This window comes from Dreissena polymorpha, chromosome 13 (genome assembly GCF_020536995.1).
Source record: "Dreissena polymorpha isolate Duluth1 chromosome 13, UMN_Dpol_1.0, whole genome shotgun sequence".
Lineage (NCBI taxonomy): Eukaryota > Metazoa > Mollusca > Bivalvia > Myida > Dreissenidae > Dreissena > Dreissena polymorpha.
In genome coordinates, this window is record NC_068367.1 from 35017503 (window position 1) to 35043402 (window position 25900).

General features: G+C 35.2%; 2 protein-coding genes across 8 annotated transcripts in view; both read right to left on the reverse strand.

Annotated features, from left to right (window-relative positions):
* Positions 1–25900, reverse strand: part of LOC127856540 (uncharacterized protein CXorf38-like) — a 298342-nt gene that overhangs the window by 189404 nt on the left and 83038 nt on the right. For 2 of the 7 annotated variants that reach the window (XM_052392800.1, XM_052392804.1), the window contains exon 1: positions 5557–6265. The exons of the other annotated variants lie outside the window; for them this stretch is intronic. In XM_052392800.1, coding sequence (XP_052248760.1) covers positions 5557–6087 — 531 coding nt within the window. In that variant the 5' untranslated portion in view covers positions 6088–6265. Of the gene's footprint in view, positions 1–5556; positions 6266–25900 lie in introns of those variants that run through there. 7 annotated transcript variants of the gene reach the window in all.
* Positions 1–25900, reverse strand: part of LOC127854575 (uncharacterized) — a 320519-nt gene that overhangs the window by 181790 nt on the left and 112829 nt on the right. The gene's annotated exons all lie outside the window — the stretch shown is intronic.

Sequence of the window (25900 nt, forward strand, 5' to 3'; positions counted from 1 at the left end):
CAATTAAATTGAAGGGGAGGCTATCTTTAATATTACTCTTTTTTAGTTTAAATAAAATTTAAAACACCCTATAAATTTAACATGTGATAGCAGTGGTACCGTTTATCAATAAGAGAGATAACTGCTGAGAAGAGTTAGTCAATCTCGTCGCAGTAATTATCTCCCCTGGAAAATTGAAGGTGGATAGTTTATTCTCAAGTAAAATCCTTTCGAATTAAAACGTTTGTCTACTATAAGGAAAGTCAATGTAATTATCTACCAAAAATATTGTTTTATAAATGGTTAACAATAATAAGCACATCTGTACAGATGGTGCTTATGCCTGAAATTATACGCATTAAGAACATCCAAAACAAGAGGACCATCAGACCCTAAGGCGCTCACCTGAAAGCCAAACGAACTAGACTGTTCTGAAAAAAATGCAAGCTGATTTATGAAGATTATTTTGGACCAAAAAAGTGACTTTTAACATGTTTTTTTTATATTTGACCTTGTGACCTAGTTTTTGAGCTCATATGATCCAGCTTCAATCTCTGGCAAAATTTCATTGGGACAAATGGTCTCATTAAGTTTCATGAAGATTGGCCAATAAATGTGGCTAATATAGTGTCAACAAGTTGTCACTAAAGCCATATAAGGACAACTGCCCCCCCCCTGGCGGCCATGTTTTTCAACAAACCATAACCATTTTCAAACTCACTCAAGCTGTTGTTAGAACAAATGTTCAGATCAAGTTTCATAAAGATTGGATAATAAATGTGACTTCTAGAGTGTTAACTAGGTTTTGAAGTAAATAGTCATTTACGGAAAAATGCCACGCCCCCTTGCAACCATATTTTTTAACTGATCTTAACCATTTTTGAACTTAGCCCAGATATTATTAGTCCAAATATTCTGACCACGTTTCATCAGCATTGGACCACAAATGTGACTTCTAGAGTGTTAACAAGGTTTTACAATACAGTAAAGCCAATAAGGAAAACTGCCCCGCCCCATGGTGGCCATGTTTTTCATTCAACTGGAACCATTTTCGAACTCGTCCAATATATTTTTTGGACACAAGTTTGACCAAGTTTCATGAAGATCGGACTAAAAATGTGACTTCTAGAGTGTTAACTAGGTTTTACTATAGCCATATAAGGAAAACTGCCACGCCCCCTGGCGGCCATGTTTTTCAACCAACTGGAACCATTTTCGAACTCGTCCAAGATATTATTGGAACACATCTTCTGACAAAGTTTCATGAAGATTGGACTAAAAATGTGACTTCTAGTGTTAACAAGGTTTACTATAGCCATATAAGGACAACTGCCACGCCCCCTGGCGGCCATGATTTTCAACTAACCGGAACCATTTTCGAACTCGTCCAATATATTATTGGGACACATGTTGTGACAAAGTTTCATGAAGATCGAACAATAAATGTGACTTCTAGAGTGTTAACAAGGTTTTACCATACAGTAAAGCCATATAAGGAAAACTGCCCCGCCCCATGGTGGCCATATATTTCATTCAACTGGAACCATTTTCGAACTCTTCCAAGATATTATTTGGACATATGTTTTGACCAAGTTTCATAAAGATTGGACTAAAAATGTGACTTCTAGAGTGTTAACAAAGTTTTACTATAGTCATATTTGGAAAACTGCCACGCCCCCTGGTGGCCATATTTTTCAACCAACCGGAACCATTTTCGAACTCGTCCAAGATATTATTGGCACACATGTTCTGACAAAGTTTCATGAAGATTGGACTAAAAATGTGACTTCTAGAGTGTTAACAAAGTTTTACTATAGCCATATAAGGAAAACTGCCACGCCCCCTGGCGGCCATGTTTTTTAACCAACCGGAACCATTTTCGAACTCGTTAATGATATTATTGAGACACATGTTCTGACAAAGTTTCATGAAGATCGGACAATAAATGTGACTTCTAGAGTGTTAACAAGGTTTTACTATAGCAAACTGCCACGCCCCCTGGCGGCCATGTTTTTCAATCAACCGGAACCATTTTCGAACCTGTCCAAGATATTATTGGGACACATGTTCTGAGTAAGTTTCATGAAGATTAGACGATAAATGTGGCCTCTAGAGTGTTAACAAGGTAAATGTTGACGACGCACGACGGACATAAGGCGATCACAATAGCTCACCATGAGCACGTTGTGCTCAGGTGATCTAAAAACAAATCATGTATTCCGGATTTTCGTAATTCCGTCTAAACAGAGTTGTCGTTCGTGCGGGACGGTTTACCTACTTCCGGTGTCAGTATAAACAATGAGAAAATACTACTGCTGCATCTTTGAATGTCACAATTTTATTCGCAGTCAGAAATTTTCTTAAAAACAAGTAAATTAGTTTGTGTCGGTATGACTGATCTTTCAGACACTGCAGCATGGTGTTTGTGTCAGTATAACTGATGTTTCAGACACGCAGCATGGTGTTTGTGTCAGTATAACTGATGTTTCAGACACTGCAACATGAAGAATGGTCTTCAAAAATTATATGCTTGATACAACAGTTGGATGACTATGTCAGTATAACTGATATATTCGATTTAATAGTAGGATATTTGTCTTAGAAGAACGGTTGTTATCAACATAACACATACATTTTCTTCATAAGTTGAACGGATTTGTCAGCTTGGTAGTTAATTGTTTTTCAAGTGTGTAAATAGGTTATAACCACAATTTATTATAAAGACAAACCTGCTACGCCTTGATCGTATTCGTCTAGCTCTTTTTCATTCGCTGCTTGCTTTATGCGGTTGATACTTTCTTGTGTCTTGTTTTCAATGCTTTGTTCTCCAGCCTGAATTTTAGCCCTTAGCTCTTTTTCATTCACTGCTTGCTTTATGCGGTTGATACTTTCTTGTGTCTTGTTTTCAATGCTTTGTTCTCCAGCCTGAATTTTAGCCTCTAAAGCATCCAGACCTTCTTTCAGAGTCCTTTCAGCCTCTTCAGAAAAACGTTCTCCAGCCTCTTTTGCATGTGTAAGGATCTGATTGGCTTCTTTTAATAGCTTGCCCAAATCGTCAAGTGAAATACGATCATTCTGCAACTACATAAATTATTTGCGTTTGTAGACTTACATCAAAACAATTTCTCATAATATATCTAAGTAAAGTATTATATAGTCTGTGATTTTATTCAACAGAACCATTGGTTATATTTTCATTAACAAGAGAACCTAAAAGGCCCAAAGTCGCTCACCTTAGATACAAAGGAACTGACTTGCTCAGTGCAGCCGCAAGATATCATATAGAAAAAATGTTCTGACCAAGTTTCATGCAGAGAGAACTATAAATGTAACTTGTAGAGTGTAAAATAGGTTTTACTATAGCCAAATTAGGATAAATTCCCCGAGCACTGGCAACGATGTTTATCAACAGACAGGAACTATTTTTGAACTGATCCAATATAGTATTAAAACAAATGATCTGACTAATATTTTAAAGATTAAACAATTAATGTGACTTTAAGAGTGTTAACGAGTTTTTACTATAGCCATTATCATATAAGAGAAAATGCCCCGCCCGATGGCGGCCATGTTTTTCAACCAACCAAAAGTATTTACAAGATATTATTGGGACAACTCTTCTGACCAAGTTTAATTAATATCAGACAATAAATGTGGCCCCTGGAGTGTTAACAAGGTTTAACAAAAGTAATATGTAACGATATAAGGAAAAATTGTTGAGGCATTTTTTTTCACGAAACCGGAACCATTTCGAACTCGTTCACGATATCATTAAAACAAATGTTCTTACCAAGTTTCATGAAGATTAGAAAATAAATGTGACTTTGAAAGTGTTAAAAAAGTTGTACTATAGCCATATGTAGCCATATCAGGCAAATGCCCTGCCCCCTGGTGGCAATGTTTTTCAACAGACCAGAATCATTTTATTTTGGAACTTAATCAAGATGTCGTTGGGACGTATTTTTTTACCAAGGTTCATGAAGATCGAACCATAAATGTTGACTCTAGGGTGTAGAGATGGTTTTACTATAGCCATATAAGGAAAAAAGATTTTCAATGCTTTTCAAACAACTGGAACCATTGTCAAACTCGTCCAAGATATAATTGGGACAAATCTTGTGACCAAGTTTCACGATGACAATAAATGTGGCTGTAAGAGTGTTAACAAGCCATATACACACGGTAAGGAAAAATGCTCCGCCCCCCTGGCAGCAATGTTTTGAACACACTGAAACCATTTTCGAACTCGTCCAAAATATAATTGGGACAAATATTGAGACCAAATTGTATGATGATTGGGCAATAAATGTGGCTTGAAGAGAGTAAACATGGTTTTACTAAAGCCATATAAGGAAAAATGCCCGCCCCATGGCGTCCATGTTTTTCAACTAACTGGAACCGTTTTCAAACTCGTCCAAGATAACATTAGAAAAAATCTTCTGACCAAGTTTCATGATGATCGGACAGCAAATGTGATCTCTAGAGTTTTAACAATGTTTTACTATTGCCATATTAGGAAAAAAGCCCCGCCTCCTGGAGGCCATCTTTTAAAAGCAACCACAACCATTTTCGAACAAGTCCAAGATATCGTTGAGACAAATTGTCTGACCGCATTTCATGATATCGGACAATAAATGTGGCCTCTAGATTATTAACAAGACAAATGTTGACGCCACACAATGCACGACAGTCAAAAAGCGATCACAAAAGCTCACCACTAGCACATTGTGCTTAGGTGAGCTAAACAGATTGCAAGCGCGCTATTTTCTAATGACACAACCAAACACCTGTGCAATAAAAAAATTCAAACCATTTTACATAACTGTATGATATGATATTTTTCTCAAATAAAACTGCAGTATTTCATTATCTGGACATTCGTCTGTTCTGTTATGAAGTTGTTGTGTTTCCCGCCCACTAAAAGCGTTTGTTAATTACATACTGTTCTTAAAATGTTGCAATATCAAGATAAAATACAAATATCTATTGGTAAGTGACAAAGACTCACTTTTTGCATTAAAATATCTTTGTTAAAATATTCCTGTGGACAATTGCTCTGTACATACATTCTTTATATTATATACTTGTTTAAATAGCGGCAAACAACACAAACACAATCAAGTTACATCACTGAGTTTCCTGCGCGCTTCTGTTGCTGAGGGATCATGCACTAAGCAGACCGAATCAGCCAGTAAAGTGGACAGTGTCAGGAAGAAATACTGCAGATCAGCATCTGTAACCTTGCAGTTGGCAGTGTGGCGTACATCTCTGCCTATTTGACGGACCTATAGAGAAAAGGATTGCTGTGACGTTAAGGACCAAGAAAAGATGTATTGAGGTAAACCCTCACACGCATGTTCTGCCAGCGTCGAAGTGATGACATGTGATAGTAAAAATGCTTAAATATACAAAGACTTTTAAATAATACTTGTATAATTTATACAATGAGAATAAATTGCATGACTTAAATCGTGTCATAACACATAGAATTATACAAATGAAAATTCTGTTAACAAACCAAACTTTGAAAATTGAGACTTATATTCATTCTACTAGAATGGTGCATTTAGAGATTACCTTTTCTAGCGGGCATTGCTTATCAGGAGGAGGCGGTGATAGACATGCGGTGGAGACGCATGTCTGGAAATGAGTGCAGTTCAACATGATGCTTATCACACCATTAAAGTCAGATGCCTGCACAGAAGATACGCTGATATATCCATCCCGTGGGAGGTAGCATTTGCCGATTTCCCACGGATCTATTGCCCATCTTTCAGCTTTAGTGTTTGCCCAAGAAGGCCCATTAAATCTGTGTAACGATGTGATATTTTGTTTCACTTTATCACATGTTTGGCATGACTTGTATTGCAGTGAATTGTGGAAAGAACAGTTAGCTCGTTTCCCCTTTTTACACACGCCCTGAGTTGGGCACGGTATAAGGTTTTGAATAAAGCATTGTCCACAACTACTTCCAACTGTTTTTTGGACGTTAAGTAATTCCGTCACAACAAAGTCAGTCAATCCTTCCTTTGTCCAATTGAGGGCAATGTACGCTTTGAACCAGTTATTGGTCTGCTTTTCGGTGAAGATGTTGGTGTTGGCAGCCATCCCTACGAGACTACATGAACCATTCAGTAGAGAGTTAGTTTGTGGACAACCAAAGAGTAGATAGTATTATGGCACGTCGTCATATTCTTGTCCATGAGCATCCTCTGATCTTGTTATTGTTTTGGTTGCTTTATTTCTGCTATAATTAAATAAGTATATTTAACAAAACTTAGATCGTCTGTTCAAAGAATCAAATCAACTGAAACATAAGACATATCATTTATAAAAAATGTATGTAGGTAAAAAAATATTTGTCATCCACAAGTGAATTGGTATATTTTAACGAACTCCTGTATTCAGTTGAAAGAATAATATCAACTGAAAAATAAAGCATGTCATTTTATCATAGAGTGCCTGTAAAACCCCACGTACACTCCATTTCATTAGCAACACAATTTAATATCGTAAATGTTTGTGTTTGCATTTTTTAATTACACACATAATTTTATTAAAATGATATTTTCATGTCAGCAGCTTTGATATTTGACAGCTGCTGCGTTTGAAAATTTTGTCAACAATTTTATATGCATCTTACTAAGCATTCAATCTCGAAGAAATGATTAACACGATATGAAAATGTCGTTTCCGCATGTTGTAAAAACGATCAATCATTTTAATCTGATAGGTACATGTAAATGCTATGAAACCATGAAAATGTGTTTTACATAAGTGATCACAGACGTAATCCGCAATGGGCTACGTTTTTGAAAAAAGCCACTTTAAGGGAGTTAGCGTCAAGCTGAACCTTTCAAAATCTTTTCAAAATCATACGCCATGTCAACTATAACACACAATTATTGTTGTTGCATAAAATGGCTGGTGTTGTTGGCATTGAGTCTATTAACTGATAATTAAGGATGTATTATGTTTAGTGTTTAGCTAACAACGATATGCAGATATCACACATATACAATCACTGAACTAAAAAGTTACCCGTGTGTCCAAAATATTTCCCATTCTGTTTGCCTGTGATTTTAAGCAGAAATATGTTATGCTGCACGGTGGCTAGCTGATCTACAGTGAAGCACCTTTTCCTAAAGCAATACCAGAAATGGTGTAAGCTGTTATCCGATTTCTTTAACTGTTCAAATATCTTTTGACCTACGTTTCAAGTAATTTTGCTGCACTTTAGGTAAGACTTTATTGGGCGGTATTATTTTGGTTGGTGGTTGGCTTTATTGCGTTTTAGGAGGGGAATTATCGTGGCTTTGTCTAAAATCAATGCTAGATTTAATGAGTTTAGTCAGATGCTTAGAATTATGGCTTGCAGGTGTTGGAACATAAAATTATTTATTCTATTTGAGCCCATTACGGAGATAATCTTACTTTTTATTATTGTCTTGAGTTCTTAAAATGTAAATGGTAAATTGTGAGGCCTACTTTTATCCCCAGGCACATTTAAAATACTGTCGTTCTCCAGTTAAAACGGCTTTCTGGAGTCAATTCTTTCTTGAGGTAAACTTGAATTTTTTGAAGATGGATTCGAAATATTGAACCAAAAATTGAGCCTTTTCCCTTGAGATTGTGGTAATTTCCCATATTGCCTGCCCTATTGATAACATTCGGCTCCGATCAGCTTTTGGGGTTAGACTTTCGAGTGATAACAAATGAATCAATTAAATAATTTAATAATGTGTCACGCTTCTTGTTTTCCTCAATGTCAACAAATGACAACAAAATTATTACATTTTGAAGGTTTGTTGACGAGGCTATATCTGGAAAACCTCCTCAAAAACATTATACAGAGACTGCGATTGAAAAGCAGAGAAAAAAGTTGAGATCTTGTACTGTAATTATTGAAGTTTGTTATGTCAATTAATGTTGTATGGAGAAACTAATATTTTATTATTGTAGGGAGTTAAGTTGTAAATTATTATTGGTTGAGGATTTGTTTGGTATAAGAACTAACAAATAAAGTGTTTCAGCAAGTAAAATTTCTGAAGTAGCTGGAAAGTAAATTTAATTTCGAAGATTCCTATAAACACCTTGTGCTCAGGTGAGCTTAACAGTTTAGAATGTGAGATTATACTCATCTGATTGAACACATTTTTATCTGGAGCGTTTCCAGAAAATAAAGGCAAAATTACATGTATAAACATACACTACACGACCAGTAAGTTTTGCAGCGATTCTCGTATCACAGCGATTTATGCAACGTGACAAATCGCGGTGATTCCGAGCGACAAGAACATTTGAGTGATGTCTCGGCGATTCCACGGTGACCGTCGCGCGATGTATCTCGCTGTAAGGCAATCAGCGCGAGTCACCGCGAACCGACGTGATTCACCTTTTTTCGCGAAGAATTCGGCAACATGGGAATCAGAAATATGAATTCCGCAAAGTAGGATACATTGTCAATAACCAAGATAATAAATATTCGGCACATTTGGAATTGGCAAAAAATCACTTCGAAATCTGAAATTTGAAATTCGGCAATCCAATACGAAGATGGCGACGATCACAGCTTCATTGCTTTATCCATACGTTTAACCGATGTTAATCGCTTAGAGGTTTTAGTATATATGTATGCACGATTTTGTCAAATATTAATGAATTTATATAAAATTAATGTGTAAAAAAAAATACTCAACATATATTTCAAAATAAATAAAAAAAGTGAAGAAGAACATGTGTCGAAAAATGAAAAATACGCCAGATATTTAATTCTGAAATGGAAAATGTCTGTAAAGTCGAAAATCACCAGCATGCATATACGATGTGAATCTAAATTTAGTTTAAGTGCAGATTCGTTCATACGACACAATTAAAGACACAATTTTGTTTTACGTATCATTTTAATTTCCTGCAACGATATCTATTCATACGAAACACGAAGAAAACGAATGCTTCGGTTATTCACGGACTCTTCATGACACTGATGAAACGTAACGGTATCAGCAAATATCTTGTCGAAACTAAGTCACGTGACCGGTAACTATCGATCTTTTATAATAAGCGTACATCGAAGCGCCGAGGTTAAACATTTTGATGTACCCACTCACGTCTTTTTTAAATTATAGTTTCATTTTTCGGCCGATTTTTACAAATTATATATAATTAGAAAGCCTTCGTTACGTATTTTTCAGATATATAAATATATATTAATTTTTTCTTCTGATTTGGACAGCCCGGCGAGTAATAACTTTAACTTTTGCAAATATTATACCGTTTTGGAGTATAGAATCTAGGTTGACATGTTCGTACTTTATACCGATAATAAATAAATAAATTTGCCTTAACGTGTCCTATTCGTCCAAGATATTCACTTCAGTATATGCCATTCACAGCTGGTGATAATGTTTCCTTACACCTCTAATATGCATTTGCCTTAAGAACATATCTCGCAATACCAAACGCTGAATTACAATCATCAGTTAAAAAAAGTCGCACATAAATCAACATTAAGAACTCTATTGAATAATTATTACGCAGACACTTATTTTAAATAGATGATAACTTCGCGATGTCGGATATTCACGTCAAAACATTTAACAAGCAAATGCATGCGGTACATCATTCAGTACATTAAACGTTCTCGACCCATAACAAAGCGGTATAATTAAGCAGAATATATTTAAAGAACATACTTTTTCTCGTCGAATATAGAAATATGTCTCCATACTCCAACCATCTTCGCTCCTAAGCTCTTAACATATTGAAAGGTTGCTAAACTTGTCAACGTTTCCTTTGAATGTACTACTCTGGATCAGCAGACGATTTATTTCATAAATCAAAAGGAGGAATCCGAGATAGCCGATGTATCGCGATTGTCTGCCTATTTGACGGAGGACTCCGGAGATAGTCGATGTATCGCGATTGTCTGCCTATTTGACGGAGGACTCCGGAGATAGTCGATGTATCGCGATTGTCTGCCTATTTGACGGAGGACTCCGGAGATAGCCGATGTATCGCGATTGTCTGCCTATTTGACGGAGGATTCCGGAGATAGTCGATGTATCGCGATTGTGCACGTACATCACTTTGCACGGTTATGATTGGTAGACTTGCCAGTCGAAGATCGTAGTCAAAACTGGCTTGTTAGCGTGATTCACGAAACAGCCTTGTGCGTCCCGGACGATGTACTATTTACGCCCATATTCTTAGCTTAATTGTCAAGTGATTCTTGAAAATTGCAACTGCTATTACGCGGTCCGTACATATACATATTGAAAGGTTGCTTAACTAGTCAAACGTTTGCTTTGAACGTACATGTACCACTCTGGATCAGCAGACGATTTATTGCTTAAATCTGCCTATCTTACGGAAGATTCCGGAGATAGTCGATGTATCGCGATTGTGCACGTACATCACTTTGCACGGTTATGATTGGTAGACTTGCCAGTCGAAGATCGTAGTCAAAACTGGCTTGTCAGCGTGATTCACGAAACAACCTTGTGCGTCCCGGACTATGTACTATTTACGCCCATATTCTTAGCTTGTCTAGTGATACTTGAAAATTGTGACTGCTATTACGCGTACATATACTAGCCGCGCTCTGAGAAAACTGGGCTTAATTCACGTGTTTTAAGTATCTTACCAGATAAGCCTGTGCAGTCCGAATAGGTAAATAAAGAACGCTATCCGTTGTTAATAATTCTTCGTTAAAAAGGATGTCTATTCTAAACGAAAATCCAGCCAAAGCGGAAATCGGCGTCCATGATAAGCGTGAGCGGACTTCACGGGCTTATCTGGGACGACACTTTACGCACATCCTCTGGTTTTTCAAGAACGAGGTCCATATTAAAAGCAATTGTTAAACAGTATTACATTTTGGCATTGTACTCCTCCTATGATACGCCCATTTGTCACTTGTTATATCTGGTATGAAAAATATCAAGAAATTGAATAAATATATATGTTATAACTAAATTTCAGAAACTTTGTAAGGATCATTTTTATTAGCTGATTTTTTGTAAAGGATAGAGTACACATTTGTATTTTTTCACCATAACAAAAACACATGCGTATGCGATACTTAGCTGCACATAGTTAAAACATTTTTCTTACAGAATTTAAAGGGGCCTTTTCACGTTTTGGTAAATGGACAAAATTAAAAAAATGTTTCAGATTCTCAAATTGTCGTTGTAGTTATGATATTTGTGACAAAGCAGTAATACTGAATATTAACCATGCTCTAAAGTATCAATTTGACGATTTATAAACCTGAAAATTATAAAGCGTTGCAACACGAAATGATTAAATACATGTAACTTGGAGAGTTCTGTTGTTGTCGTTATATTTTGTGATACTACGAGGTTTGCTTATAATGTTAAGTATAAAATACATCACTCATTGTGTGAGCACAGATGGCCGAGTGATCTAAGCGATAGACTTTTACTCCGCTCAGTGGTTCAAGCCCATTTGAGGGCTATTTTTTTCTTCAATTTTATTCTTGTTTTTTTAATGGAGATTTTAGATCCAATGTTAACATTTATCAATATAAAGCATTTAACGACAAACTCCAATACATGCCAAAATCTGTGAAAATGCCCCTTTAAGGTTAATATCAAAATGGTTTTCCATAATCCTCGGTTATCGGGCAATACACAGCTCTTGTTCGTTCGGATACTTGCCGACTCATATTCAGTCATTCAGATTAACGCCCTCTTTAGAAATCTGCATCCGATACGTTCAATGGTTGTTTATTCAGAGATTCTTTTTTAAGTACATGTAGATTTGTTTATTCTTAGGATAAAAATGCGAAATCGTCGCACTAAGTAGTGTATAATGACTACCACAGCGCTGTCAAACTCCCAATTTATGTTCTTTAAGGAAATATATGTGAATATTTCTCATTCTTAAGATATCGGCACAAACTGCAAGCAAAACTGTATTTTATGCACTATTGATTTTTTGCAAATAATTTCAATAACTTGAGATAATTGCAAAAATAAAGTTCTTAACAGTGTGTTTACATTCTGTCCAGCCCATGTGTAAACCCCTGAAATCCCGTTAATTCTGCGTCCTGTGAATGTCATAACATTTCTTACAAAGTTGAAGAATCATCGAAGAAAATTTTAGAGAAAAAAACAACCTCACGTTAAGTCGACCTATTAACCATCATATTTGGCTATGTTAGTGGAACAAAATATTTTTTACTTTTATGCCAAAAATTTGCTAAATCGGTCGCTGTCGTTTCATGTGCTGCTTTAAAATACCTCGGATATTCTGTAGCATACTACAATATTCCCGGGTACGGAAATTACGCTTAAAGGCACCCTGATATACTCCGGGGTACTTTTAAGTATATTTTCCTTATCCCGGGTAGATTGTTGCATTCTTAAGAGTTGCCGGGGCACTTTTAAGTAGTATCTGCGCCGAAAATGACCAATCGCAGTTGTTCAATAAGTCGATGTCGGCTCATGTAATACATAAAAAAGTAGGTTACTCTTAAGGTTGCTACACCTGGGGTACGGAAAATTCTATTAAAGGCACCCGACCATACTGCGGTGTACTTTTACTTTTAAGAATATTATCCGTACCTGGGTACTTTGTACCAATTGAGTCCAAATATTTGCAAAGAGCAAACTTGCATTCATCGTCATTTTTTTGCCAAACGGCCTAAAACATGCCGCGAAACGGCGGGCGTTGGCAGCTTATACATATCAGATTTTGACATAAATGAAAAAATATTATTTGTAGTTGTTAGTTTTTTTGTCCGCGCATAATCTACTTTCGCCACCATGTTTCTTTCAAATCAAATATACACGCAAGTTCACAACTATGACATGTGCTATAGTTCGATATGTACCGGTATTCATACTAATATATACTAAAAATATACATCTGACCTAATTATTTTGTTTCGAATCGTATTAAATATTAAAACGTTTCTATTACGCCAGTAATTTTAAATTAGTGTTTTGAACTAGTTTAAGTTAACATTTCCGGTAAAGAAGGCATTCCCAGAAAATCATTGTTGCTGAGATTAAAAACATCCGAAAGTAATAACGGTCAAAATTTAAAACGGTCACAAAAAGGTGTAAACATAAACGTAGTTTAGATGGCAAGTAATTTTGTTTTGTGATTTTAGTATTTTTATTAAAGTTGCAAACAACTTAATAATGCTATTTATTTATATGATTTCATTATATTGTAGATGCATTAACGTTTATGGCAACACATGAGGTAAACATTAATGTAATAAAGGTGCCTTTCATTAAAGTTTCATTTGAAATGTTCTTCAATGAAAGTAAAACAACATATTTTGTGTTTTTCGAATGTCAATCTTTACATTTTTTAAATTCTCTTTTAACATATAGAAAATATCAAATCAATTTAAATAGGTCAATTTATAGAACAGCTGAACGTCCAAGTACCCTTATGCGTAAGCGCGCACCTAGTATGTAGACTGGTATATACAATTACGCGGATGGTATTGGTACAAAGGAAGTGAAACAGTCCACTATTCACACATGTTCATTGAAGCGAAAAATAACTTGTCACTTTATTCCAACAGAAGGAAATAACACAAAATATACATAATGCAAAAGATAAAGCAAAGTTAACCGTTTAGTTAGAAAAAATGGATTTTAAATCATTCTACGAAAACAGTGAATTAGTGGGAAAAATAACTTAAAATAAGACTAAAACTTGTTGTAGATGAAGATGGTCAATCAACCTGATGTGGGCCGTTATGGTCCAAGGAACTGATATCTTTGTATGGTTGCAGAAATAAAATGTGTTTACATGTTAAGTACTTTTACTTTGTTTAAATAGTACTAAACTAATGTCCAAGCTTTTTTATGTTTCCATCAACATTTGCGAGAATGTTTTTGATATTGCGAGTTGGTATTAAAGCTGCTCGCATTTTTTTTTGCAAGTAGAAAAACAATTTAAATTCGAGCCCTCCTACTACTAGTACTACGACTACTGCTGCTGCTGCTGCTACTTCTACTACTAGTACTACTGCTACTACTACTTCTACTACTACTTCTACTCTACTACTACTCATACTACTACTACTACTACTACTACTAATACTACTACTACAACTACTACTACTAGTACTACTACTACTACTTATAATACGGGCAAAAGCCCGCAAAGCGGGCATTGACCGTTCATACATATGGAAATTTAGACCTTAAATTACATAAGAATACCATATATGGATACGTCTCAAAAAATTTTGCCACGCGACATATATATTCGCGACGCTATTTATGACCTTGAACAAATCAAAATCACTTTGAAATATGCTAAATCACATGTAAATACATACATCAGGAAAAATTATATCAATGACATCATAATTGTGTAGCGAATTGCACTAAATATTCTCGCATTATTTGTTTTTCTTCGCAACCGTTCCAGAATTAAGTCATTACTCAATTATCTCCCCTGAATGCTCTTCTTCAGTGGGTATGAGCCGAAGACTGGTTCACTACATAAGGTGACAGTCTTTACCAAACACAATTTAGCGGAACATAACCCGTCTTTAATATATTGCAGAATCTCAGATTTCTGTCGAATTTATTTGCTTTGATCTTTTCGATATCTTATTGTTTTTATTATCCTGACAAATCACAAACGCTTGTTAAAAAATTATTTGTTCTAAACATTATAGTTGGCATATCTATTCTTCCAGTATTCTCGCGGTATAACGACACCCTACTGTTTATTTGTCAGAATTTGTGACGCATTTTCCATTCGCTCTCAGAAAGAAGTTTAACGTGTGATCATGAGCAATATTCTGCATGGTAAGTTGTCGTTGTTATCCACCAGAAACACATTTATTCACAAAATTTAAAGAAATTCCGATCTAACTTTTTAGTCTTTTAGCTTAAATTTTTAACGTATTTACACCTCGTCTGCTCGCACTTTACCGATATCCCGAAAGGTTACATATCACTATAATTAGTTTAGGCCTAAAACCACAAAATCCGATACCGTTGGATTTTCGTACCACAATCTTACTTAAAAATCTTCCAGATTCGAAATAAAAAAAACCAAACAAGATATTTATAAATTGTCTGCATTATTGATACAATTTTAAGATATTTGTTGGTTTTCCGTTTTTAGAAGCTGTTCTGCCAAGGCAAGAGCTGGACATCATACAAGCCATTCTATCCAGCAAAACTGACAGTTTTGGTTTACAGAAATCAACAAAGGAGGGATTCCTGAACTATCAAAATTTCCAAGCTATACACACAGTTATTTTCTGTGGTGATCTTTATTGGTTCTGATTGTTACTAAGTGTATGCAGTTTAGACTGTGATTTTAGAATTACTACAAAATGGCTTGTTTTTTAGTGGCGACAAAATTTAAACTATTCAACAATAGTTTGCGAAAGAAAATTAGAAACCTGCAAGATACCTGTATTTATTAAATATTTTAATTGCGAAACAAGTATGTTGTTATGCTGTTACACATAATTATACATTGATAATAAATAAGAAGACAATTAGTGGTGTTAACGTTTCCCAACAGTAGAAATCATTCTTCTGATGAAGTCAGTGATATACAGACGAAAGCTCCAGGTATGGCTTTCAATACGTTGTGTGTGTTATTTGACAGTCTAAAACTTATTGGATTAAAAAATCCTATCAAATTTGTCACTCAAAATTGATTTGACACATCACATGATTTAGATTATGTTAAATACGTACAATTTCACAGAACAAAACTATAAATACCCGTATTTATTTTTAAGTAAGACTTTAATAAATGATATTTCAAAAATTATAAAACATATAATAAGTTGAATATTATTATAAGTGGTGGGGATGCGATAGTGTTATTTTTCATCAGATATTAAAATTTAGTGTAAGGGATGTATTGAATCAGTTTTAAAACAAAGCCCTTAAATAACTCAATACATTTCAATCTTGAAATGTAGTTTTAATTTTCTTTTACATTGAATGAATTTTCGTTTCGTTTACATCGAATGAAAATATTAATAATTTAAGCATTCCAATTGAAAAACACCTGCATATTTTGAAAATTGAACTGTCTTTGCATGTACATGTATATTGAAACCTCTTCTCGATACAAATCTAGCATATTATGTTACCATAAATCTACACATTTAATTTATTTTACGCAAGTATTTTATATCCGTATATAATGACCAAACGCGATTGCTTGTTTTCATGATGATGTTTCAAACACTGCTGCAGTAACGCACGATCTTTACACATTATAGCAGAGTTTACATTTGAAGGTACCCGTAAAAACGTTAATTGTGTAGCAGTAAATTTGTAAAATATTTTAAATGTATATTTATTAAACACTTTATTGTTATGTTTAAACTGGCTTATATATATACTTAATAGTTCCTAGCTGTTAATCCATTTCGGACAAATGTCTATTTTTTTAAATATGTTCAAATATTTTATTAAAGCAACTGTTAAGTTTTGACTTTATATGCTAAGAGATGACATGGAGGTATCATAAATTATGTTTAATGACCAGACACGTGTGGTTTATGAAGAGACCCCATACAGAGTCATACAAGTATAGGTCCCTGGGTTTATTACACACTGTTTTCTAGATCTTTGTTTTATTGTGTTATTTTTAAAAAGACAACAATTTTTTTTATTTGGATATAAATTAAATTTTGATTGTAACCATAATTTAATACAGGCCTAATTTCGTGGTTTCAGATAGTCTAATAATCAAAAAATGAAATGTTGGTATTACGGTGCTGTTCACGAACATTCGAATTGAATACATTTAGCATATTATGCATTTGCTTATTTATAACAAGATGGCCCTTATATGTTAATTGCAATTTTCTCATTTTTCCCCGTATCAATATATGTTGTATTAGAAATGTTGTTGTTGTATTATAAGCCGTACATTTTACACTTGAAGTCGCTTTAAGCTGGCTAAGCCGCGTTGAAATCACCTTTGTGTTGTTTTTACTTTAGTTAAAACAATATTTAAGTTAACAATTTATAATGATTTCCCTTGTTTATGATCCACAGAAAATAAATATATAATTGAAAATCATTTAAGTTATTAAATAGTTTTCTTTTCTTGTGTACAGTACCTAACAATGCCTTAATGTTCCTTCATTCTGAGATCCACGCAACATGCTGTTATTTATCAATCATCGACAATTACGCTGAGATTAATAAGCACGTGTGGCAATTATTATGTTGCCCAAACTGCTTAATAATATTGTGCATCAAACGGTATAACACGTTTTATAGAACACACACCTGGTGTGGTTAAACTATTTATTGTGTTTGTTTTCTCATTACTCGTTCATATGTTCAAGAAATAAAGATAAAATAATAACCTTTTTATAAAGTATGTATAGCACCTACAATTTTGAATAATGATCGAACAGTAATGATCATGCATTTGATATAAAATCTGTGTAAACTCTTAAAAATTACGTCCGTCCATATGTACAACACGCTATGTTTGTCGGACAAAATGGCGGCCAGATAAGCGTTGCTGAGGGGTGTGTGAAAAGTCGATATCTGATTGGCTGATCAACAAAATGTGAGCGGAGTTGGCGACTGGTCAATTGTCTGGACAGTATCCGATCATATCGAAATAATCGGTTTGTGATAAACATAGGGCAATGAAACACTGGCTTAAAAATGCTGAAACAAAGAGTGTCAAAACTGGTGTGAACAATTAAATAAAAGCATTTACATTTATCAAGAGGATTTAGTTAATCTGTAACAAGGTAAGTTTTTACAGACAAATAGGTTCAAATCAGTTTCTATATGTTGATTACATAAATTCAATCAATTTGTTGTTTGTTTTCGTCCTTATTTGTGTTCGTTCATTGGATTCAATTTAATCTGAAAGAATTTCAAGTTCTGAGTATTTTTTTGTTCCTCAAAAGGGTCGCGAATATGATTGTAACCTTATCACGATGCGGTTCATCACATGCAAACAATAGCAATATGGCCGCAGTTTTGACGGCCAAAATTTGAGCATGCGCAAACGTGACGTCATTATCGGAATCCCCAAAACCTCCTATATTTTTTTTCTTGTGTACTATTTTATGTGAAGTTCCGCCCATAAAAATAACTTTCGGCTGTTCTGTCGATCAGATCCGCGACTTTTATTCAATAATTATATTATCGGATTATTACGCTGGTGGAAAATGTATCGGCATGTTTTGTTTAGTTACAGCGCGTGCTTTCAGACGCGTCTTTTTGGATGCGACTTAACTCCGCTGTTCACAAGTTTTTGATTCTTGGTCTGATGTGCAATAAACCGGTCATTACCGGTTAAGAGACTGCAGCGAATGGTTTATCCACGGACTCAAGATGAGGTCAATATACGCTCCGTGGTTTATCACATCTAATCGAGATAAGAATGTCATTAGGGTGATTCAGCATGACATTGTGCACTGTGTAATAGATTTCATGACATGGGAATTTTAGCAAACAAAATCGGACCGACTGTTTGGGATTTTCATTCGATCTTTCATGACCCCAATCGGTCTAGGACCGACGAAACCGAAAAAAATATGATCCCTGTTTAAATCAGTGTACTGTATGCTTAATGCAACTGCTTTAGCAAGCTGTCAAGTTGAATTGAGACATTTGATGAAACAAACTGTTTTCTGGGTAGGACCAGTACTTAGTGTCTATATGACGTACCATGACGTCGGAAGTCTGCAAGACCTACTAGGTAGAACGATAAATGTACTTCGACGTACAATTTTCACCGACCCTTGAGTGTTATCCAATCAGAATACACATTACGTCTGCTGCTTTTAAAGATATTTGACATTGAACATTATAATTATTTATACCGAATTATGCGACTATCGACCGCTTACTCATAGATATTGTGCATATTAATTGAACATTATTATAATTATTTATACCAAATTATGCGACTATCGACCGCTAACTCATTGATATTGTGCGTATTTATCGACCTGGCGTGTTGGAATTAACCTCTGACTCATGCAAGTTATGGTTATCACAAAAAACGACCAACGGTGAGGTTATAATACATTATTTATCCTGTTAATGCTTGATACCTGTTTGATTACCGTTGAGAATTGACATGACGCCTTATCTATTATCGCTCCGCCCACCAGAATTGATCCACCAATCAGCGATCGATTAATCGGGCGCACTCGTTAGCAACGACCTGTCCGCCATTTTCTAGACAAGCTACATGTTTAGGTTCACTTTTATTCCAAGTTTCTTTTGTTTTCCTCTTAAAAAACGATTAAAAATGGTTAAACGGTGTCAATGGGGATAATGTAGCTCGGACAATCGATATCCCGAAAGATTAGTTGGTGACATTTAATTTATATCGTTTCCAAAGCCGAAAAGAGATCTTGAGAAGTGTAAGAGATATATAAATACATGCGGTCGTCACCACGAACAACTGTACGTCAACACTGTCAAAGACAATTATAATATATTTTTATCGGATATACTAGCAGATTCAAATAGTTTATGTTATCGGACTGATTATCACATAATATTTCACTTTTTTTAAATAGTTTTATCAGTTACTAGGTCAGAAGCGAGGTTCATCTGCATTACTTAAAGAGAAATAAAACCCAGCATGAAGCCTAATTCATTCTGTGTTTTATTACTCTGATAGTAAAGCACTCAATTGACATCATACATGTTATTTGAAGGTGACATGTGATATATTATCTTATTTACGGTATCTACACATTTTCACTCAAGTGGTGTCACCAATAAACGCTTTTAATCCACACTAGGAGCTCGAATGCCTTGATCTCATTTTTGAAACGAGTTTCGTTTATTTTGTTCGGATTAAAAAACGGAAATGAAATATGGCAAAAACAGTGTAAAAGGGTTAATGCAACTCTGACATTTGGTATTCAGAAAGATAAGTTAGATGAATTAAATTTATACCATTTCCAACGCGGCAATGCGGTCTTGACAAGAGCGAGTGGAAGCTTCCAGAATTACCGAGATCCCCTTTATAGAACATTAATTTATTTCACAAACTTGAAATGTCATATAAGCAAACAACTAAGCATTATTAGGTATGTGTTTTGTCACGTGTGCATGTAAAATAATTGAGAATTTTGGTACCCAATTCGTGTAACTTTACGAAATCCCCGTTAAAAATAGCGTTTCTGTGTGTGTCAGAAACAAGTGAAAACCATTTTGTTATTATTTTAATAAAGACGTATCGATAAATGCTATTGTAAAAGAGTTATTATTACTGATATTAGTTAACCAATAAATGCGGTACTTCGGGGAGGTCGGTACCTGCGCGAGAGTCTGATATTGGTAGCCTTATTAATTTAAAATAGCCTGACCGTATTCCATTTCGTACAAAGCTAATTTTATATCAGACAATGTCCAAACTTACTGTGTTGATTTTGCGCTTTATATTATAGTGATTGATAAATGTCCCATGAGCAATGTTTAATATGATTAATATCACTTTTATACGCAATAACATGTGGGATTGAGGTACCCACCCGGCGTCAGAAAGCGCGTAAAACTTCATCGAATTCCCAGTTAAAAAGCGCTATTTCGTGTCAAATACACGGGTAGGGGAGAATGTTTCGTTAATAATTTTGTTAATAACACGGGTAAATACCGGTGAAGTGTTAATTTATTGCAAATACCACCATTACACGAAATAACGGGTTCGATTTCGGTAAGCGCGCAAGCGTTTGAGAGCGTGTTTAATGTACCGATTTACCCGTTATAAATAGCTGATGTTCTCTTTAATCGTATATTTTTTGCATTTGCAGAATAACTTAATGGCATCAAACCCTTTACAAGTGTAATATGGTGTTAAACAAGTCCATAAAATCATCCGGAATATTGCGCAAATCTATATGCAGTCTATAGGCAAAGAAGCCATTTTGGTGTTAGCTTGTCTATGTTTTCTTCCCGCTTAAACCACGTGATTAAGTGGGCGGAACGATCACTGATAAGGCGTCATTTCAATTTCCTAACACAGTAATGCGCTGGACGGTCGTGATACTCCGCCCCGCATGATCAATAAATACTCACAATACGCTGAATAATTTTAATTTTAAAAAGGTCACAATTGAATCTTCTTCAAATTTGTATATAATCTATTTCAATGCATTAAATACTTGAAACTTCTATGTGTTGTTTTTTTGACATTCTGATATTTTTATTCATTTTGTCCTCAATTAAAAGAGATTTATACATTTTTTATGAATAAATCTGAAGGAAAAGCGGCTCAAGAGACTAGTGTTTTGATTGGCTGTTCAGAAAATGTGAACTAAGAAGTACAAACATTTATGTCGAAGTACAAATTGTACTTTGACGTACAAATATATACTTGAAGTGTATTTTATATTTATGTCGACGTACAATTATTGTACTTCGACGTACATTTCTCTTTTTAACTTGTAGGTCTTCTTGACTTTCAACCCAAATGGTACGCCACAGTATGTCTTTAGGGTTATCTAAAGAATACTCCCACTTAAGGGATCAATACAGACCTCCCAGTGACGAAGCCATTTAGCAGACACTCCATCCACTATACCACAGACACCGAACCAGCTATAAATTCCTGTGGCTAGAAAACAAAAAAAAAAGATGTTAGATCTTAAAGCTTGGAACATGTAACTCTTTTTGAAATTATTTTTTTTATGCATTACTTAATTATTGCAACAATTATAATATTTTGAACACAATCATGTCCATATATTTATAAAAAATACATGGTTATCAAAAACTTAAAAAGCGAGAAAGTCGAATTTAATTGAATATTAAAGTTATAAGCCGAGCAGGAGATCGGTTAGTTGTGTAATCACGTTGCTTTTACTGTCTTTTAACGAATCCAGTTGGATTTTGTCGGCAACTGCACGAGAACATATGTGTTTTCGATGAAAAAGGTCACGTCCAGTGTTCCACAATCTTTCAGAAATAGGCATATAGTTCGTTTCATACCTTGTGTATATATAATACCTATAAGAGGGGTATTTTTTCAAACTGTTATTTTTGTCAATATTCGTTGTTGGAAAGTTAAACCATACACAATAGGTGTACATTTAACAATCTGGAACACCTGGGGTAAGCTCGGGGGGGGGGGGAGTATGGTCCGGGGGGAGGGCAATTGTTTTTTTTTTAATGATACTGCTGCCTGTGGTTTAAAACACAAATAATGTAGATCACCGTGTAAAGAAAGAAATGTAATCCTTCAAAAACACAACATAAGACTGTGTCATATGACGTAAAAAATAAAACGTTAATATTACTGCTGAAGAGCGAATTTGTCGAAATTTATGACAATGATACAGGTGCAACTGCGTAGTAAGGATTCCAAAACAAGTATGGCCAGGATCGATTTTTATTGGTAGAAGGAGCTCACGTGATCCTATAACCCGATATGATCATTCTATACATAGATGGTGACGTCACTACGTTATTGTCAGTAAGACCGGTGTGACACAACGCCGATATGATTAGTCAATAAAAATAGAAACAATTGACGTTTTGGGTTACACACAAGTAATAAAAGACGAACAATGACATAAAACATTTTGTGTTCAAATAATGTTTTTTATATCGGCCGTTTAATAATATAATAAGAAGCATTACAATAATTATAAATACTAATGAGGAAAAAATAAGAAGAAGATGGAAAATAAAAGAATACTACTAAACGTAGTACAAATAATAGGTAAGTTTAAATTGGAATGATAACATATTAAATTGAAAATAGAAACTTACCTGCGCGCCATCACATTTTCCTTATAAACCAGTTGCGATCCACTCCCAGCCGTTTAACACTGCTGAATGAAAAGTGCCCGGGCAAATGCCGGGTGCCTATCGTAGATAGGTAATATGAGAACCCTTTTGTGCTGCAGGTTAAAAATCCTTTTATTGTAAAAGCTTTAAATGGTGCAAACGTTGTAATAAGATCTTTAAAATTGTTCAATACCGTGAAGGATAGGTCTTTGGTATGCGACCAGTAATGTAACTCTTCTGAATTGTAAAACAAAGCAGGGTCAACAAACACGAACAATCGATCCGTAGAGTGATATCAGCGTACATTGAGAACGTCTTTAGGTTAAAGATTAGCACCTCAGCAAGGTTACCTCAAGATCATTAGCACGAATGATTCAATAAAGAACGCAAAGACATTTACTGATATTAAAAAAAAGAGTTACGAGTATGGTAGGTTGTTAAACATTGTTCCGTATACACCTTGTTTGCGACAGACTTATCTTAAAGAGACTCGTGCATGCATGTGTTTACTTGTACGAATGAAACATAAAAGCAATTAAATTTAATTTAAAACCGCAAGCGAAAGATGAAAACCTGACAATACAGACACATATGGTTTCCACCAAGGTTCAAGACTACGACACCGGACTCCCATCTGATTACTGATAATTAAGATTTAACACTAACATGCTTGATCACTTTTCATTTAAATTTATACACTAAAATGGTTTTGAATATTGTTTATGTCATGTAATTTATTCTCGTATTTACAGCATTTTAAAGATTACAACAACACCGTTTCTGTCAACTAGAAACCGAAAAAAAAGTAATACAATTTAAACGTTCAATTACTTAGTGATGAATATATGTTTTTTAGTACTTTGTTATTTCGCTTGTGTTTATTCTAATTTAAGAATCTGTGACGACATCATCATTAGTGTTAAGTGTACAAAACAAACGATGTCCATGCCTGTTATGATTTTTTATATGATAACAAAATTATTTACAAATATTTGACTTTTTTGTATAATTTTCACTGTTGAAGGCTATTTAATAGCACAGTCTCGTGATGTCGCATTTACATATGTTTAAATTCTTTACAGGCCTGAGAAGGTGTATTGTGTTTATAATTCAACCAGAGCAATTCTTTGTGAACTTGAACTATTGAACAGACAATTGTAATTGTGCCGTGTTTACATGCGAGGCGGAGAATTCAATAAGGACAGATTGACTATATTAGCGGGAAACACTTCAAAGAGCGTCTTTTCACGCTTAAGTAAAGTGACAAAATAAAAAAAATGTGTGAGATTTGCAAATTTTCGCTGTAGTTATGATATTTGTGATGAAACAGTAATACCGAACATTCAGCATGCTCTAAAATATCCATTATATGCATCTTTTGACGATTTTAAACCTGAAAATTGTAAGCGTTGCAACGCGAAACGATTGAATAATTTTGAGAGTTCTGTTGCTGTCGTTATATTGTGTGACACTACGAGGATTACTTATATCAAGTCTAAAATACATCACTCATTGTATGAGCACAGATGGCCGACTGGTCTAAGCGATAGACTTTTACTCCATGGGTCTGTGGTTCGAGCCCAGTTTAGGGTGTGTTTTTTCTTTCTTTAATTTTATTGTTGCTTTTACTGCAGCATTTTAGATCAAATTTGTACATTGATCAATATAAAGCATTTAATGACAAACTTCAATACATGCCAAAATCTGTGAAAAGGCCCTTTTAAAAACAATTCAACCGACACTTCACATGTACATGACCTTTCATTTTACTGAAAAATGGACAGAAAAAAAGTCAATGTTTAACTTTAAAGCGAATTGTTCATTATTTACATAAGTAGACATGACATTTTCAAGGACACTACAAACAAATTTTACTAAAATGAAGACGATAACCAAATTTTTATTCAATTACATAATCAAATACGCTCTTTTTTTTGTCTGAGTACCACATTTCTCCCTTCAGTGTACAACTTTAATAAGCATTTAGATTTTGTGCTTTCTTATTATTAAAAAACTGTCAGAACCATTTGATACAAGAAATATCTTTTAAAAAGTTATACGGCGTTGATTGTGGTCGGTGTTGATGAACGATCACACGTTATATCTGTTAGATAAAAGATATTGAATAACTTTTTCTGCGCAGTTCTTAGCTGCATCACACGCAAATCGATAACGGGGTGTTAAGCTAGACTTTAGCAAAGTCGTCGACAAGGTACCCCACAAGCGACTCGCCATAAAGCTGAAATTTTATGGGATCCGCAATTACCTACTGAAGTGGATCACACTTTTTCTCAGCAACAGATGGCGGAAAGTCCTTGTTAAAGGCCACGCTTCATCATCTGCACCTTAACATCGGGAGTCCCCCAGGGCCCTGTGCTAGCCCCCGCCCCACCCCCTGCTCTTTCTGCTGTACACAAATGATATACCAGGTAGAGAAACCTCCATTACACGCCTCTTAGCAGATGACAGCCTACTGTATTGTAAGATCCGAACGATTGAAGATACAGACATCCTGCAAGAGGACCTGCTAAAATAAGAACAGAGCGAGAGAGATCGGCAAATGCAGTTCAACCCTCCCAACTGTGAGACTATCAACTTCACCAGAAAACGTAATCCTATCAAGAGTACCTACGAGCTTCAAGGTCATTTACTCGCTAACGTCACAAGTGGGAAATACTTAGGGGTCACACTGCACGAAAAACTGCTTTGGAACAGCCATGTTGATGAGGTCTCAACGAAAACCAACAACTCTCTTGCCTTCTTGAGAAGAAACATCAACACATGCCCAACCGATGTGAATGCACAATGTTGCAAAGCCCTTGTACGTCCAATCCTGGAGTTTGCATCGACTGATTCGGATCCATATACTAAGGCAAACATAACCCAGCTGGAAGCATTCAAGCGCAGATGTGCCAGATTTGTTAATGGAGACTATAGGACAACAAACAGCACGAGCCAAATGATCGCCCCCCTCCCCCCCCCCCCTCTACGATGTCAATCCACACAGACACGTCGTGCTGACTCCTGACTGATACTGATGTACATAATAATCAACTGCCTGATTAAAATACCAGCCAACCTGTACACCATCCAGCTACTGTGTCCCTACAGAGAGGGAGAAAGGTATGCTTTCTGGTCCCATTTTTTGTAACCTC